Source organism: Hyla sarda, chromosome 7, assembly GCF_029499605.1.
Source record: "Hyla sarda isolate aHylSar1 chromosome 7, aHylSar1.hap1, whole genome shotgun sequence".
Lineage (NCBI taxonomy): Eukaryota > Metazoa > Chordata > Amphibia > Anura > Hylidae > Hyla > Hyla sarda.
This window is the reverse complement of record NC_079195.1, coordinates 210,249,874-210,268,170: the sequence shown is the minus strand read 5'-3', so window position 1 is coordinate 210,268,170 and position 18,297 is coordinate 210,249,874. Positions and strand designations below refer to the sequence as shown.

The window sequence follows — 18,297 nt, the reverse complement described above, 5'->3', positions numbered from 1 at the left end:
AGTTTAGAAGCAAATCCCCATGGCAAACCTCTTCTAAACTGGGCGGTTCTCGAGACACGTGTCATCAGAGAGCACTTAGACAGAAAAGAACAACTCAACTTCAGAAGCTCATAAGTACTGAAAGGATTAAGATTTTTTAATAGAAGTAATTTACAAATCTGTTTAACTTTCTGGAGCCAGTTGATATATAAAAAAAAGTTTTTTCCTGGATAACCCCTTTAAAGAACAATTCTGGACACAATGCCATCAACCATAAAATAAGGCTATGGACACACTGGTTTCTTGTCTGTCTTTTGGGCCATAAAAAGGCCTTTTACAGTTTTACAGACATGATTGTTAAAGGGTCCTAGATTTCTGATCGCTGGGGGTCTGACCACTGGGACCAGCGTTCTCCGGCCCGGCACCCTGGCGTTCTGAACATTTATGTTCAGGCGGAATCCATTGTCATCTATCAGGACAGCAATGTCCGCACAGTCCTAGCCGACAGCCCTTGGAATCATTCTGACCGGGGCTTTCTCAGTATGAACCCTGCCTAACCGTAGGACCCATTTGTCTGCGTAAACATCTCAAAATACAGCCGTGAATATGGATGTATTTTTGGTCCATAAATGGTCCAGAATACGCCTACGCCATTGATGATTTTGGGCTATAGGGGAGATTTATCAAAACCTGTGCTAAGGAAAAGATGACCAATTGCCCATAGCAACCAATCAGATTGCTTCTTTTATTTCAGCTGTACAAATTTGTGATCAAAATCGAAAAACATGGCGTGATTTGGACATTTATTATTTGTGCATTACAGAGGAAAGTACAAAAAAATAAAAAAAATAAAAAAAATTGTCAAATTATAAAAATATTAATTTTTTACATTTTTTTTGTCCCACGTCAATTTCATGTCTGTTGTGAAATCCGATGTCGGAGCCGTCACTGTGATCGAAGGGACCATTTATTTTGGTTCTTTATAATTAACAGGAACAAACACAGAAATCAAAGGGCCACATCGCAAAGCTCTGAACACCGCCACACTCCCCACTGACAACTAAAATAAATGTATTACTCCTCTATTAAATGTAATGGACTCGTCCTGCCCCACAAAGTGTTACTCATGAGTACAGGCTACTGCCATCCTGATAGTACCCTTCTATAATTAAAGGGGTACTCCACTGGAAAACATTTTTTTTTTAAATCAGCTGGTGCCAGAAAGTTAAACAGATTTGTAAATGACTTCTATTTAAAAATCTTAATCCTTCCAGTACTTATCAGCTGCTATATTCTCCACAGGAAGTTTCTTTCTACCTTAATTTCCTTTCTGTCTGACCACAGTGCTCTCTGCTGACACCTCTGTCCATCTTAAGAACTGTCCAGAGTACAAGCAAATCGCCCATAGCAAACCTATCCTGCTCTGAACAGTTCCTGACATGGACAGAGGTGCCAGCAGAGAGCACTGTGGTCAGACAGAAAGGAAATTCAAAAAGAAAAAAACTTCCTGTGGAGCATATAGCAGCTGATAAGTACTGGAAGGATTATAATTTTTTAATAGAAGTAAGTTACAAATCTGTTTAACTTTCTGGCACCAGTTGATTAAAAAAAAAAAAAAATGTTTTCCAGTGGAGTACCCCTTTAAGAGCACATGTGTGCTCGAAACGTGTCCAGCTGGGGACTGCATGTAGCACACTGCTGTGATGTCTACCACTTTTAATTGATAGAATAAAGCTACAGATTTTAATTGAAGAGCTGAATTAAGACTTGTATTTGTTGTGGTGTATGAGCAGGGACCTGGCACCATCGGGATGGCAAAAACAAAAAGAAAAATAGCCAACACAACTACCTAATACACGAGTGCACGCTGCTGTGGCAAATACAGAGTATACAAAAAAGAGGGTGGCAGCAGCACTCTTGGTCAAAAAATGGAGGCTCTTAGCGCACTTTTTGATCAAAACGTGTCCCCCATGGTGGATGTGGATGGGGGACATGTTTTGATCAAAAAGTGCGCTAAGAGCCTCCATTTTTTGACCAGGAGTGCCGCTGCAACCCTCTTTTTTGTATACTATCGGGATGGCAGCAGCAGGGGATCAGGAAGATGAGTATAACAGATGAGTATATATGTAATTTTAATGCCACCACAAGCCTATAAATAAGAATTTTGGGTGCCACCACAACCCCTTTAACCCTTTAGAAGAAGAAGAAGCATAGTGTTTTACTGTGGTACAGATCAGTTGCAGTATGGAGCATCGTGCAGCCAAAGGAAAGTGACAGCTGACCATCCAGAGGAAAAGGGAGAAATGTTGGTATATATATATATATATATATATATATATATATATATGTATATATATATATATATATATATATATATATATATATACGCATAAAGACAATTCCGCTATCTCTTTTGGTCCCAGTGATCACATGATCACCAGAGAATCTACCGATTGACCGATCTCAATACCAACACATTAGAACCAGATCATGTAAAATATCAATATCTTTATTAAACACATATGCACAAAGTACAGTGATCCCTCAACTTACAATGGCCTCAACATACAATAGTTTCAACATACAATGGTATTTTCTGGACCATCGTAACTTGAAACCAGACTCAACATACAATGTACAGACAGTCCAGATCTGCGAAACGTGTCGATGGCCGGAAGAACTGACCAATTAGAATAGACATTTACACCTGTACTACTGAAGTGTATGCACTGCCTGACTGGTAGCACCTCCCTACAATACAGGGAGGTACTACATATTCTGTATTACTTTTTTACTTGTGCCACGGTTAGCTGCTCCTTTGGACACAGGTGGGGGCGGCTATATTTTGCGTGTACTGTACAGGACCCTGAAGAAGCTCCTGTCCTCTATGTAGACCAGTCTTTCCCAACCAGGGTGCCTCCAGCTGTTGCCAAACTACAACTCCCAGCATGCCTGGACAGCCAAAGGCTGTCCAGGCATGCTGGGAGTTGTAGTTTGGCAACAGCTGGAGGCACCCTGGATGGGAAACACTGACATAGAGAGTGATTTACAGCTCCCAGCAGATCTTTCTTACTTTTATATGTAAGGATTTGCTTTATCTATATTAGTTATCTACTTATTTATCTTTAATCCTCACTTTTTCTTATCTTTGGATGATATTTTGGTGGCTTCAGAACCAATTACCAGGTTTCCATAGAGTTCTGGTCTCAACATACAATGGTTTCAACATACAATGGTCGTCCCAGAACCAATTAATATTGTAACTTGAGGGACCACTGTACACATACAGATAAGGAAACGGAAAAAAAAAATTTTTAATCAAGGCCCTACAATAACAGCCACAGAAGATGGGGGCAGACAAGATGTATGGCACAAATTCATGGAATACCCCTAGGTGTGTGGCTGCATGGCAGGAGGACCTTTTTCATTTCTTTTTGTTATTTCTGTCCACTTTATTTTCATTTTAGGACATGTTTTGGTTTTTCACTGATACACCCTTTATTCTTTATACTTGATTGTATATTCTATGGACTGCATTCAGAGATTACTAGAGATGAGCGAATTTACAGTAAATTCGATTCGTCACGAACTTCTCGGCTCGGCAGTTGATGACTTTTCCTGCATAAATTAGTTCAGCTTTCAGGTGCTCCCGTGGGCTGGAAAAGGTGGATACAGTCCTAGGAGACTCTTTCCTAGGACTGTATCCACCTTTTCCAGCCCACGGGAGCACCTGAAGGCTGAACTAATTTACGCAGGATAAGTCATCAACTGCCGAGCCGAGAAGTTCGTGACGAATCGAATTTACTGTAAGTCCGCTCATCTCTAGTGATTACTTATTAACATCTGTATCTTCTTGTTACACCTGTATTTCCCTGTATTCCATGAATTTGTGCCATACATCTTGTCTGCCCCCATCTTCTGTGGCTGTTATTGTAGGGCCTTGATTTTATTGTATTTTTTTCGTTTCCTTATCTGTATGTGTACTTTGCGCATATGAGTTTAATAAAGATATTGATATTTTACATGATCTGGTTCTAATGTGTTGGTATTGATATTTGATAGTGGACCAGTCGTGGCTTCTTGCCCTTGTTGCTGTTTGAGTATGAGTTACACGATTGACAGATCTGCTTGGTCCAACTAGGCCCAGCACCACAGTTATTAAAAGGTTATTCCAGCAAAAAAACTTTTTTTTTTTTTTTTTTATATCAACTGGCTCCAGAAAGTTAAACAGATTTGTAAATTACTCCTACTAAAAAATCTTAATCCTTTCAATAATTATCAGCTGCTGAAGTTGAGTTGTTCTTTTCTGTCTGGCAACAGTGCTCTCTGCTGACATCTCTGCTTGTCTCGGGAACTGCACAGAGTAGAAGTGGTTTGCTATGTCGATTTACTTCTATTCTGGACAGTTCCCGAGACAGGTGTCATCAGAGAGCACTTAGACAGAAAAGAACAACTCAACTTCAGCAGCTCATAAGTACTGGAAGGATTAAGATTTTTTAATAGAAGTAATTTACAAATCTGTTTAACTTTCTGGAGCCAGTTGATATATATATATATATATATATATATATATATAAAAGTTTTTTCCTGGATAACCCCTTTAAGCACTCTCATGGGGTATATAATACATAATATGCTGTATAATAATTATTATGTAAATAAATACGCATCATTTCCAGGGAGAGGGGGGGGGGGTTGTGTTTTTCTTTTTATGTGTGTGTTTAAAATTGATAAAATTCATTAAAAAAAAAGCTCATGCCACTCAATTGTCTTTTTCTGACCTTCGGGGTCAACTCCCCCCCACAAGTAAAAAAAAAATAAAAATTTATATATATATATATATATATATATATATATATATATTTATGTATATATATTATTATTTATTTATTTTTTTAACAAAAAACGATAAGCAATAAAAACAGTATCCACCATCATTGTTTTACATTTGTTATACCCTAAGAGTTCAATGATTTTTAGTTTGGGAAGAATTGGGTAGATGCAGGACACACATGGAGGAGACGAACCAATGGTGGAAGGGTCAAGGCTTCTTTATAAACTCATGCCTGGTATTTTATGTTCTCCCCTAGTTTGGTCCTATGAATTGTATCAGAGATAAGAAATCTAGATTGTGAGTCCCATTAGAGACAGGGACTAATGATAACATCTACTGTATTTTACGCCATATAAGACGCTCCGGCATATAAGACGCACCCAATTTTAAAGGAGGAAAATCTAGAAAAAAAAGATTCTAAAACAAATACAATGTAAAGTATAGGACAGTGATCTTCAACCTGCGGACCTCAAGATGTTGCAAAACTACTACTCCCAGCATGCCCGGACAGCCGTTGGCTGTTTGGGCATGCCAGGAGTTGTAGTTTTGCAACATCTGGAGGTCTGCAGGTTGAAGACCACTGGTATAGGAGGTAATACTCACATGTCCCCGTTGCTCTGGACCCGTCGCCGCTTGTCAACGCTGCCCTGGTGTTGCCCTCCATCGCTGTCGCCGTGTCCCCGGGGTGTCCCCCGTCGCTCCGGAACGTCTCTGCTGCCCGGTATCCTCGCTCTCCATCGCCGCCATCACGCCGCTACGCACGCTGCTCCTATTGGATGACGGGACGGCGTGCGTGACGACATGATGACAACGAAGGAGAGCGCCGGCCATGTATGGGATCCCGGCACAGAGCAGACATCGAGGAGGCAGGTAAGGTCCCTCCCGGTGTCCTGTAAGCTGTTCGGGACGCCGCGATTTCACAGCTTTGATCGCCGTGTCTGAAGGGTTAATACAGGGCAACACCGCGATCGGTGATGTCCTGTATTAGCCGTGGGTCCCGGCCACTGATGGCCGCAGCGACTGCTGCGATAGGACAGGGTTTTAATGTGTATTCGCCGTATAAGATGCACCAACTTCCCCCCCCCCTCCCCCCCTCCAGTTTTGGGGAAGAAAAAGTGCGTCTTATACGGCAAAAAATACGGTATACAGCTCAGGGATCATTGTTCTTTTTATTTCTTATCACTTGCAGTTTCATTCTTCACCACATCCATGGAAACAAAGATATTTCCATAGACCACAATGCAACAGCGCCCCCAGTGTGCTGGATTTCTACTGATGGATAAACCATTGTGTACAAAAGAAATGGTAAATGTATAGACTTACCCTCTGGAGGTGAATGCCTCGAACCACAGATCGTATACAGAGACTTATGGAAGATATACAGGTGAGGATTATAACTGCATCAAATATCATCATGTAATGGGTATTCTTCTGTACTATGATGGAAGACAAACACAATCCCATTATTCACCAAGGGACGGTGCTTGGGGAAAAATATACCGTATGTATCAATGTGGTAAACCTACGGAAAATGGTTGGGAAAGTTGGGCAAGACCCTGTCTGGGTCTATCCAAAAATAAATTCTATAATGCAACATTATTATAAACAATTTAGAGAAGAAAATTATTTCCAATACTGACTGGTTTCAGATTCTACACCAGTGTTTCCCAACAAGGGTGCCTCCAGCTGTTGCAAAACTACAACTCCCAGCGTCCGGGCATGCTGGGAGTTGTAGTTTTGCAACAGCTGGAGGCATCCTGGTTGGGAAACACTGTTCTATACAGTGGCTGAGATGTATGGAATGCCAAGGAGTGCCTAAACCACAGGAGAAAGAGGGCAAATCAACTGGTGCCAGAAAGTTAAACACATTTGTAAATTACTTCTATTAAAAAATCTTAATCCTTCCAGTACTTATTAGCTGCTGAATACTACAGAGGAAATTCTTTTCTTTTTGGAACACAGAGCTCTCTGCTGACACCGCTGTCCATTTTAAGGGAAAATCCCCATAGCAAACATTTGCTGCTCTGGACAGTTCCTAAAATGGACACAGATGTCAGCAGAGAGCACTGTGCTTGTGATGTCAGCAGGGAGCACTGTGTTCCAAAAAGAAAATAATTTCCTCTGTAGTATTCAGTAGCTAATAAGTACTGGAAGAATTAAGATTTTTTAATAGAAGTAATTTACCAATCTGTTTAACTTTCTGGCACCAGTTGATTTAAAAAAAATAAAATAAAATAAAGTTTTCCACCGGAGTACCCCTTTAAGGGGTATTCTGGTTTCATACATCACATACTCCAAAGGATAGGGGATAAGATGTATGATCACAGGGATCCTGCCGCTGGGACCTCCCCGATCTCGGTGCAGCACTATGGGAGGGGGCGTGACGGCGTGAATGGAGGGGCGTGGCCATGACGTCATGTCTCGGAGGCAGCGCCCGGCACAGAATGGCAGGGGCTGCACCGAGGTTGCATGAGTCCCAACGGCGGGATCCCTGCGATCATACATCTTATCCCCTATACTTTAGATAGGGGTTAGAAGTATAAAGCCGGAATACCACTTTAATGGTGTCTGATGTTACTTATGGAATAGGCTTGTACTTACTGGACCCAGACACGTGCCAGTCTCTGCATTCCTGGATGCCAACATCATTGTCTAAACTTATTTTAATGCGCCCACTGTGCGCTTTATTGTCGAATGTGATCTAGGTGGAACATAGAAAATACAGATGTGAGTTAATGACTGACACAAATGGAAACACAATGTAATGTATACAGGGTCATACGGGCAGGAGGTACATATACCCGTTTTTTGAGCTGCGGGGATATGTGACGTACAGCAGATAATCTGGGTCTGGTTAAAGGGGTACTCTGGCGCTAAGACATCTTATCCCCTATCCAAAGGATAGGGGATAAGATGCATGATCGCGGGGGTCCCGCCGCTGGGGACCCCCGTGATCTTGCACGCAGCACCCCGTTAGAATCAGTCCCTGGAGCACGTTCGCTGCGGGTGTGATTACTGGCGATCACGGGGGCTGGAGCATTGTGACGTCACGGCCCCGCCCCCGTGTGACGTCACGCTCCGCCCCCTGAATGCAAGCCTAAGGGAGGGGGCGTGACAGCTGTCACAATGCTCCGGCCTCCGTGATCGCCAGTAATCAGACCCGGAGCGAACGTGCTCTGGGGACTGATTGTAACAGGGTGCTGTGTGCAAGATCACGGGGGTCCCCAGCGGCGGGACCCCCGCGATCAGGCATCTTATCCCCTATCCTTTGGATAGGGGACAAAATGTCTTAGCGCCGGAGTACCCCTTTTTACTTTTTACCATTCAGTCATATTAGGATATAATGTGTGATCAATGCGGGTTAAACAAAGTAGCCATCACAGACAAAGGAATTTATATGGTGTTCTTGAGATTGGTTAAATATGGCTGCTTCCAGAAAAAGAGCCCCTCTTGTTTTTTGTTTGTGTTTTCTGGCTCTACCCCATTCAAGTAAATGCAGCAGGAGCTGCAATACCAGGTTCAGCCCAAGAACTAGAGTGGTGCTGTTTTCTAGGGGAACTCCATTTTAAAGGGGTACTCCGCTGCTCAGCGTTTGGATCAAACTGTTCCGAACGCTGGAGTCGGCGCTGTCACGCCCCCCTCCCATAGACTTGCATTGAGGGGGCGGGGCATGACGTAATGAGGGGCGTGGTTATGACGTCACGTCCGCCCCCTCAATGCAAGTCTATGGGAGGGGGCGTGACAGCCGTCACGCCCCCTCCCATAGACTTGCATTGAGGGGGAGTGGCGTGATGTCATGAGGGGGCGAGGCTCCCGGCATCGGCTCCAGCGTTCGGAACAATTTGCTCCAAACGCTGAGCAGCGGAGTACCCCTTCAAGGATAAAACAGCCATGTTTTTCTGATCACATACCACCTGTCATTTTAAAACACTTTTGACACGTCCTAGAGACATGTAAAAAATTTTGATCAGTCAGACCCTGACCATTTGCTAAACGGAGCTGGAAGAAAAGCACGGCTGACCCAGACTATCCCATAGACTTACATTGTAAATTTGTCTCGCTTAGCGCGCTCTTTTCCCGGCTCGTTCTAGCATCTAGAACATAGGCACTCAGACCCCGACGGATCAAAACTTTTCACATGCCTCTACAATAATGTCAAAAGTTTTTTTTTTTTTTAAGACAGTGCCTATAGTGAACTTGTGTCCTGTTTATTTTTATTTTTTTTATTTTTTTAAGGATTAAAGACAGATACTAAAATGTTGAAGTGTTCTTTATTCAAACCTGCCTCTATTTTCTGATTGTAATTTTTATTTTATTAAAATTTTTAGCACATTATTAATGGGGCAACTTTATGCACAGAACTTGCATCATACAGGCCTCAGCATCTGTACCAACCAGAAAGAGCTGCATCTCTCCACAACGATCTTTGCCGAACAGGCAGGAGACCAATAAACTTACACGTTAAAGGGGTACTCCGGTGGAAACCTTATTTATTTGTTTATTTTTTTAATCAACTGGTGCAAGAAAGTTTAACAGATTTGTAAATTACTTCTATTAAAAAAATCTTAATCCTTCCAGTACTTATTAGCTGCTGAATACTACAGAGGAAATTCATTTCTTTTTGGAACACAGAGCTCTCTGCTGACATCACGAGCACAGTGCTCTCTGCTGACATCTCTGTCCATTTTAGGAACTGTCCAGAGCAGCATATGTTTTCTATGGGGATTTTCTCCTACTCTGGACAGTTCTTAAAATGGACAGAGATGTCAGCAGAGAGCACTGGGCTCGTGATGTCAGCAGAGAGCTCTGTGTTCCAAAAAGAAAATAATTTTCTCTGTAGTATTCAGCAGCTGATAAGTACTGGAAGGATCAAGATTTTTTAATAGAAGTAATTTACAAATCTGTTTAACTTTCTGGCACCAGTTGATTTAAAAAAAAAAAAAAAGGTTTATCCGGAGTACCCCTTTAACTTTTTCATCAACCTGTGCTACAGTGACTCTTCTTCAGGATCGGGCTTGCCAGACTAGCTTCTGCTCCCCACACACATCACTGAGCCTTGGGCACCTATTACCCTGTTACTGGTCACTGGTTGTCCTTCCTTGGACCATGTTTGGTAGGTACCTACCACTAAATACTGGGAACACCCAACAAAACCTGCCATTTCGGAGATGCTTTGACCCAGTCCTCCAGCCATTACAATTTGGACCTTGTCAAAGTCAGATCCAAACACTTGCCTATTTTTCCTGCCTCTACCACATCATCTTTGAGCATTGACTGTCTTAGGGTGCATGCACACCACGTTTTCAGGCTACGGCTGCCGGATCTGGCTGGGGAGGGGAAAACCATGCGCTCCTGTACCCCAGCCGGACCAGCACTGAAATCCATTGACTTTAAAGGAGATAAGCCAGTGCTGAAAAATGTATCCCCTATCTTAAGGATGGGGATAAGTTTCAGATCGCGGGGGGTACGGGAGATCGCGGGGGGGCCCCAGCTATCGGACCCCCTGCGATCTGAAACTTATCCCCTATCCTAAGCACTGGACTACCCCTTTAATGAGCCAACCGGAGTCACCGTTTGACTTGGTCGGCTCATTTCTGCCCCGTATGAGTTTTTCTGACCGGACCTAAAACCGAAGTATACGACGATTGTAGGTCCGGTAAGAAAAACGGATACGGGTCAAAAATAAGCCGACCGGAGTCAAACGGTGACTACGGTAGGCTCATTAAAGTCAATGGGTTTCAGGGCTGGGGTAAGGGAGTGCACGGTTTTCCCCTCCCCCAGCCGGATCTGGCAGCCGTAGCCTGAAAACGTGGTGTGCATGCACCCTTACAAACACTTCCTATAGGTGAATCGGATGAAAAGCAGATTAAACGGCCCATGTGTTTCCAGGTGAATGTAAGTCAGACTGGCGGCAGCACCTCAACCCAGCTCTACAGTACCATAACAAGCAACTACTTGGGCACTGTAAGTTGACCTGAGGAAGGCATGAGTTCATGCCGAAACGCGTTGTCCCCCTTATATCAATAAAAGCATTTTATTGTCCTGTGCTGCTCGAGTCCTCGCTTCATGTTCTTGTGCAGCGCCTCCGCAAAACCGGATTTTCTCTGTCTTATCTGTCTACCATTATAATCATCCCCCACCACTGGGGTTCGATACCGGTAGGAGTGCAGCAGCCAACTTACGCCATCGACCCTACCCGTGCTTATCGCTGCACCAACCAACCCACGGTTGTACAAGGTGGGTATCTCACTGTGGTGTGGTGAAGGGCACACACCAGCAGATACCCCTCATCAGGGAGCGCCCCCTGTGTTTTTTATCCTTTGCCAAGAATGTAAGCAGATGGCACCTCACACGTACTCACTGTCACTGTAAAGTCATAGCAGTCAGGGAGTTCATGGTGACGTATGGTCTGTAGATTGATCGCTTTCAGCTTGAACATGATCTCCACTGAGATGAGCCTGGAGGAATAAATAATTCACACGTTAAGTGCCAAGTGAACTTAAGAAACAGGGACGCTACCTATGAAACTGGGACTCACCGATAGAAATCTAGCGTCATGTTCCAGGACTTGTCATCCAGGGAGAGATCACTTATAGGTGTCATTGGTTCCACGGTGAAGCATTCTAGAAAAGAGTCTCCTATCAGATTTATACAACTAGAACATGGACTTTCCATTTCCTGTGACCAATTAAAGGGGTACTCCACTGCCCCAGCGTACATTTTGTTCCGAACGCTTGGAGCGTGCGGCGGGGGTGAGGACAACATGGCACGGCCCATGTGATATCACACCATGCCTCCTCAATGCAAGTCTGTGGGAGGGGGCGTCACGCCCCCTCCCATAGACTTGCATTGAGGGGGCGTGACGTCATGTCACAAGGGGGCGTGTCCGACCCCCGCAGCGCACGCACACAGCTTTCGGAACTAAATGTTCCCGAATGCTGGCGAGTGGAGTACAAGTTTAAAAAGAATATACCAGTGTCATGAAGGGCGTGGCCACGACATCACGACCCCCACCGTCCGAACCGACCAATCAGAATGGGCATTTTACTGGTAAAACCCCTGTATTACTGAAATGCATGCACTGACTGGTGTCTGGTAGTGCCTCCCTACAGTATAGAGGGTATAACATGTTCTGCACTACTCTTCACCTATGCCACAGTTAGCTGCTCCTATGGACACCAGGTGGGGGCAGCTCCATTTTACTTTTTTAGGACACTGTGTGTACTGTACAGGACCCTGAAGAAGCTCCTGTCCTCTACATAGACAGTGATTACAGCTCCCAGCAGATCTTTCTTACTTTTATATGTAAGGATTTGCTTTATCTGTATTAGTTATCTACTTACTTTTCTTTAATCCTCACTTTTTCCTATTTTTGGATGACATTTTGGTGGCTTCAGAACCAATTACCAGGTTTCCATAGAGTTATGGTTTCAACATACAATGGTTTCAACATACAATGGTCGTCCTGGAACCAATTCATATTGTAACTTGAGGGACCACTGTAGATATATATGTTTGAAGCAAAAGAAGAAATGATCCAGTGTAGTATAAATTCCACTTTATTCATGGCACAAGTAAAATCAGTATAACAACCCAAGCATTTCAGACGCGTTTCAAGCGCATGCGCACCCTTCGTCAGTGATGTCCTACGCTGGAACATTTCTTCTTTTGCTTCAAGTTTGGGCACCTGGCTGAGTGCGGATCCTTGCGGAGTTCCAGGGTGAGGTGAGCTGGACTGTTATACTACAGATATATATGTTACCTGTCTCAATCTTGGGGTCAATATCAAATGTTTCATTTCCAGGAAAGATGCTCCCCTGTTTATAGAAGTACTTGCAGACAGTCATCCCGCGCTGCCCTCCTGCCATCCTCTCGTAGGCATGGTTCCCGACCGATATATTTCTGAGCTCCAAGTACTGTGGATAAAAATAGACACAATGGCCCTGATTTACTATTGTAAGCCCGACATGTGTAGTCAGGTTGCACGCCAAATACTGGCGCATTGCGCCAGAAATTCTGTCTGCACCAGAATGTGTGCCAGAATTTACACCAGAATTGAAAAAAATTGTCGTGGTCGTTGGGGGAAAGTGGGGGTGTGGCCAAAAAAGGGGCGTGTCCCTGACATTTTCACCAAAAAAAAAGACATATTTAGGGTGCATGCACACCACGTTTTTGCTATCCAGTTCCCGTATACGGTTTTCTTCAAAAACCGTACTAAAACGTATTGAAAACCGGATGTATTGACTTAACATTGCAAACCGTATTGCAAACGCATCATACGGTTATGTCCGTTTGGCGACTTTTACGGTTGGGCCCGGTTTTTCAGCCGTGTTCGCAACCGGAGTATACAGCGTTTTTAGGTCCGGTTGACCAACCGTATCCTAACCGGATACGTTTTTGTTAACATGGAAGTCAATGAGAACCGGACTAAACCGTATGAGTGTACGGTTGCATCCGTTTTAATCCCTCCGTTTTTATTATTGCACATGCGCAATGCAAGCCAAAACACCCCCCACCTTCTAGAATGTTCTTTCTGGAAAAACTTTATTTAAAAACAAGGCGAACATTGACAGACGTATACTTTTTTTAGGGTGAAAACGGATACAACCGGATTAAACCGTACATCACGTTTCAAACCGGATACAGGTTGATCTATGTGCACACGGTTTAATACGAGTCCGGTTTTTGCCTATCCGTTTTTTACAAAAAACCTGATACGGGAACTGGATAGCAAAAACGTGATGTGCATGCACCCTTACTAAGGTTTCCACAGAAAATGTGGTGGATTTGAGCTGAGGAAAACCCGACAGGTCAGAGCAGGTGTAAAAAAAGAAAAATGTAGGAAAAAGTGGAAAATGTAGGGAAACCTTAGTAAACATCGTGGAAAAAAATTGTAGGGAATTAAAACCCACAAAGAAAACTACACAACACTCTTAGTAAATCAGGGCCAATGTGCGATTAGTATTAAACACTAATCCCACTGTAATAAGTAATTAACACTTTTTCCTGGGGTGGCTCTAAAGGTTTTTTACACTAAGGATAAGGGTATTCCAGCCTCTAGTACTTATCCCCTATCCACAAAGTGTCTGATTGGGGGGGGGGGGGGGGGGGGGACTCCGACTGCTGAAACCCTCCGACCGCCCCACCACGATCTTGAGAATAGGAACTTGAAATTCCCAATAAAATGGAGTGGGGGGTCGTGCATTCATATAACTGGGCCATTTATTTTCTATGGGATCTGCCAGAGAAATCCAAGTACATTACTCACCTATCACTGACAACTTCCATAGACAATGAAACGAGAAGTGATGAGCAAGTGAGACCTGCCACTCCATTCTAATGGGAGATTTGGCTCCCTGTTCTTGAGGGGGAAGTTCTAGCAGTGTTTAAAGGGGTACTCCCGTGGAAACCTTTTTTTTTTTTTAAATCAACTAGTGCCAGAAAGTTAAACAGATTTGTAAATGACTTCTATTAAAAAATCTTAATCCTTCCAGTACTTTTTAGGGGCTGTATACTACAGAGGAAATGCTTTACTTTTTAGATTTCTCCGATGTCATGACCACAGTGCTCTCTGCTGACCTCTGCTGTCCATTTTAGGAACTGTCCAGAGCAGGATAAAATCCCCATAGCAAACATATGCTGCTCTGGACAGTTCCTAAAATGGACAGCAGAGGTCAGCAGAGAGCACTGTGGTCATGACATCAGAGAAATCTAAAAAGTACTGGAAGGATTGAGATTTCTTAATAGAAGTAATTTACAAATCTGCTTAACTTTCTGGCACCAGTTGATTTAAAAAAAAAAAAAAAAAAAAAGTTTACCACGGGAGTACCCCTTTAAAGGGGCACTCCGCTGGAATATTTTTTTTTTTTAAGATCAGCTGGTACCAGAATATTATACAGATTTGTTAATTACTTCTATATAAAATTCTTAATCCTTCCAGTACTTATCAGCTGTTGTATGCTCCACAGGAAGTTCTTTTCTTTTTGAATTTCTTTTCTAGTCTGACCACAGTGCTGACACCTCTGTCCATGTCAGGAACTGTCCAGAGCAGGAGAGGTTTTCTATGGGGATTTGATCCTGCTCCGGACAGTTCCTGACATGGACAGAGGTGTCAGCAGAGAGCACTGTGGTCAGACAGGAAAATAATTCAATAAGAAAAGAACTTCCTTTGGAGCATACAGCAGCTGATAAGTACCGTATATACTCGAGTATAAGCCGAGTTTTTCAGCACGATTTTTCGTGCTGAAAACACCCCCCTCGGCTTATACTCGAGTGAACTCTCCACCCGCAGTGGTCTTCAACCTGCGGACCTCCAGAGGTTTCAAAACTACAACTCCCAGCAAGCCCGGGCAGCCATCGGCTGTCCGGGCTTGCTGGGAGTTGTAGTTTTGAAACCTCCGGAGGCCGGCAGGTTGAAGACCACTGCGGCCTTCGACATCATCCAGCCCCCTCTCACCCCCATTAGTTCTGTACAGTACTCGCCTCCGCTCGGCGCTGGTCCGGTGCTGCAGGACTGTCTGGAGAGGAGGTCGTCCAGTGGGATAGTGGTTCCGGGCTGCTATCTTCACCGGGGAGGCCTCTTCTAAGCGCTTCGGGCCCGGCCCCAGAATAGTCACGTTGCCTTGACAACGACGCAGAGGTAAGTTCATTGCCAATGTACTTCTGCGTCATTGTCAAGGCAACGCCTCTATTCTGGGCCCGAAGCGCGGAGAAGAGGCGCCCCCGGTGAAGATAGCAGCCCGGAACCACTATCCCACCGGACCACCTCCTCTCCGGACAGTCCTGCAGCACCGGACCAGCGCCGAGCGGAGGTGAGTACTGTACAGAACTAAAGGGGGGTGAGAGGGGGCTGGATGATGTCGAAGGCCGCAGTGGTCTTCAACCTGCGGACCTCCGGAGGTTTCAAAACTACAACTCCCAGCAAGCCCGGACAGCCGATGGCTGCCCGGGCTTGCTGGGAGTTGTAGTTTTGAAACCTCTGGAGGTCCGCAGGTTGAAGACCACTGAGGGCGGATGATGACAAGAGGATGACGAAGGGGGGGGTGTGGGATGATGACAAGAGGATGATGAAGGGGGGGTGTGGGATGATGAAGGGGGGTGGGGGTGATGACAAGGGGATGATGAAGGGGGGGTGTGGGATGATGAAGGGGGGTGGGGATGATGACAAGGGGATGATGAAGGGGGGTGGGGATGATGACAAGGGGATGATGAAGGGGGATGTGTGGGATGATGACAAGGGGATGATGACAGGTGATGATGATGAGGGTCTGGATGATGACAGGCGGTGATGATGATGAGGATGTTAATGACGGGTCTGGATGATGACAGGGGGGATGATGTATTTCCCACCCTAGGCTTATACTCGAGTCAATAACTTTTCCTGGGATTTTGGGTTGAAATTAGGGGTCTCGGTTTATACTCGGGTCGGCTTATACTCGAGTATATACGGTACTGGAAGGATGAAGATTTTTTTTAAATAGAAGTAATTTACAAATCTGTTTAACTTTCTGACACCAGTTGATTTAAAAAAAGATTGTTTTCCACCGGAGTACCCCTTTAATATCCCTAGAGGAAAATATCTTAGTGCCAATCCAGAATTTTTGTATTTTTTTATTACAGTACTCGAATATAGACGTGGAAGTCACTGGAACCATAAATACCCGATCTGTCATCAACCCATATGTTCTTACCCGCTGTATGGTAAAGGTGATGTGATCATAGACGTCCTCCTGGCGATAGACGGCATAGGTATCATCTTTGGCGTCCTTGTAGTCCTTTAGAAACAAATGCTTGAAGGCCAAAGTGTTCTCCTCCTTGAAGCTGACGACCATCTCATTACTGAGCCCAAATAACACCAGCTAAAGGAGAGGCGCACACACAATGCAGACATTCATCATGGTGGCCATTACAACAATTACTGCTTTGTTATCCAAGGGTAAATAAAAATGTGGTTTTCTTCCAAAGACTAAATATGGGTATTTATTGTTTGATAATGCTGAGGACATATCTTCTTTTCAAAACAACCCTATCCCTAAAGCACAGATTTTTTGGCAGAGGATATTTAAGGCTAAGTCTATAAAATGTACCACCCAACGTGTATAAGAACATGATAAAAGAAATAAAAACTGATTTATAGTGTAACAAAAAACATCAAGTTTCTAATATACTTAAAGGGGTACTCCGCTGCTCAGCGTTTGGAAAAAAACTGTTCCGAACGCTGGAGCCGGGAGCTCGTGACGTCATAGCCCCGCCTCCTCATGACATCACGCCCCCTCAATGCAAGTCTATGGGAGGGGGCGTGACGGCTGTCACGCCCCCTCCCATAGACTTGCATTGAGGGGGCGTGATGTCACGAGGAGGCGGGGCTATGACGTCACAAGCTCCCAGCACCGGCTCCAGCGTTCGGAACAGTGTGTTCCAAACGCTGAGCAGTGGAGTACCCTTTTAAAGTGAATCTGTGACACAGAAAATCAGTTCTAAAGAGCCAACAGTGTTCCATAGTCTCAAGGAAAGTATACCAATATTTACTTTTATTTAGCTGTTCATGTCTTTAATACGATAAAAAAAAATGTTTTATGTAGCATTGAAGTGTCAGGGAGATGTAAGCCAGGGTCTGTAGTGCTCTTGTTCCTGAACCCTGCCTGTGTGATAAACAGACAGGGCTTGGCTTCCAGCACCGAGCCCTGTTTAAATCTGGGAGCAGCTCTCTGCCTCTATCCCTTGTCAGTGCACATGAAGTTAGTTTGTCATATTCAGTATTGGTCTCTCTGACTCACTGTGCTTGTGCTGCAATCCAAACTTTGGTGCATGCATTCGCTCAAAAAGGGCCTGGCGCTGGAAGACAAGCCCTGTCTATCACACAGGCTTAGGGTGTGGAATTAGAAGCTTTGCAGAACGAGGACACTCCAGATGCCACTTATGAAGAAGAAAGGGGGAGGCACACCACTATATGGAAACCAGAATAACGTATTCACTACTATGAGTGTGTACTAAGCCACGATCCTCCGTTCAGCCAATAACTTTCACACACCTGCGGGGTGCAACGTATCCAGTGTCAAGAAACTAGGCATAATATAGCAAAGAAGCAATAATGTGCACTCACCGCATAGTCTGTGTATTCAGTCCAGGAGGCTCAAGGTCCGGGAGATGTCCATAAATGGCACCGAAGCACTCGGAGGCAACGCCAGCAGTTTCACACGGTACTCTGTGCTTCTTACGGCCGGAAGAAGCACGGAGTACTGTGTGAAACAGCTGGAGTTGCCTCCGAGTGCTTTGGTGCCATCTATGGACATCTCCCGGACTTTGAGCCTCTTGGACTGAATACACAGACTATGCGGTGAGTGCACAATATTGCTTCTTTGTTATACAAGGACACTCCAGACCCTGGGCCACTCCTCTTTGACACTTCAATGCTAAATAAAACATACAGTGTTAATTTCCATTGAAGACACAGACAACTAAATGCAAGGTAATATCCGTATCCT

The 18,297-nt window shown here is 44.3% G+C and overlaps 1 protein-coding gene across 4 annotated transcripts in view; it reads right to left on the bottom strand.

Moving 5' to 3' along the window:
* Window positions 1-18,297, bottom strand: part of MCOLN3 (mucolipin TRP cation channel 3) — a 66,785-nt gene that overhangs the window by 21,769 nt on the left and 26,719 nt on the right. For all 4 annotated transcript variants that reach the window (XM_056532519.1, XM_056532520.1, XM_056532518.1 and 1 more), the window contains exons 3-8: window positions 16,504-16,671; window positions 12,576-12,729; window positions 11,352-11,436; window positions 11,175-11,271; window positions 7,415-7,514; window positions 6,137-6,249 (exon numbers count right to left, since the gene is read on the bottom strand). In XM_056532519.1, coding sequence (XP_056388494.1) covers window positions 6,137-6,249; window positions 7,415-7,514; window positions 11,175-11,271; window positions 11,352-11,436; window positions 12,576-12,729; window positions 16,504-16,671 — 717 coding nt within the window. The remainder of the gene's footprint in view (window positions 1-6,136; window positions 6,250-7,414; window positions 7,515-11,174; window positions 11,272-11,351; window positions 11,437-12,575; window positions 12,730-16,503; window positions 16,672-18,297) is intronic.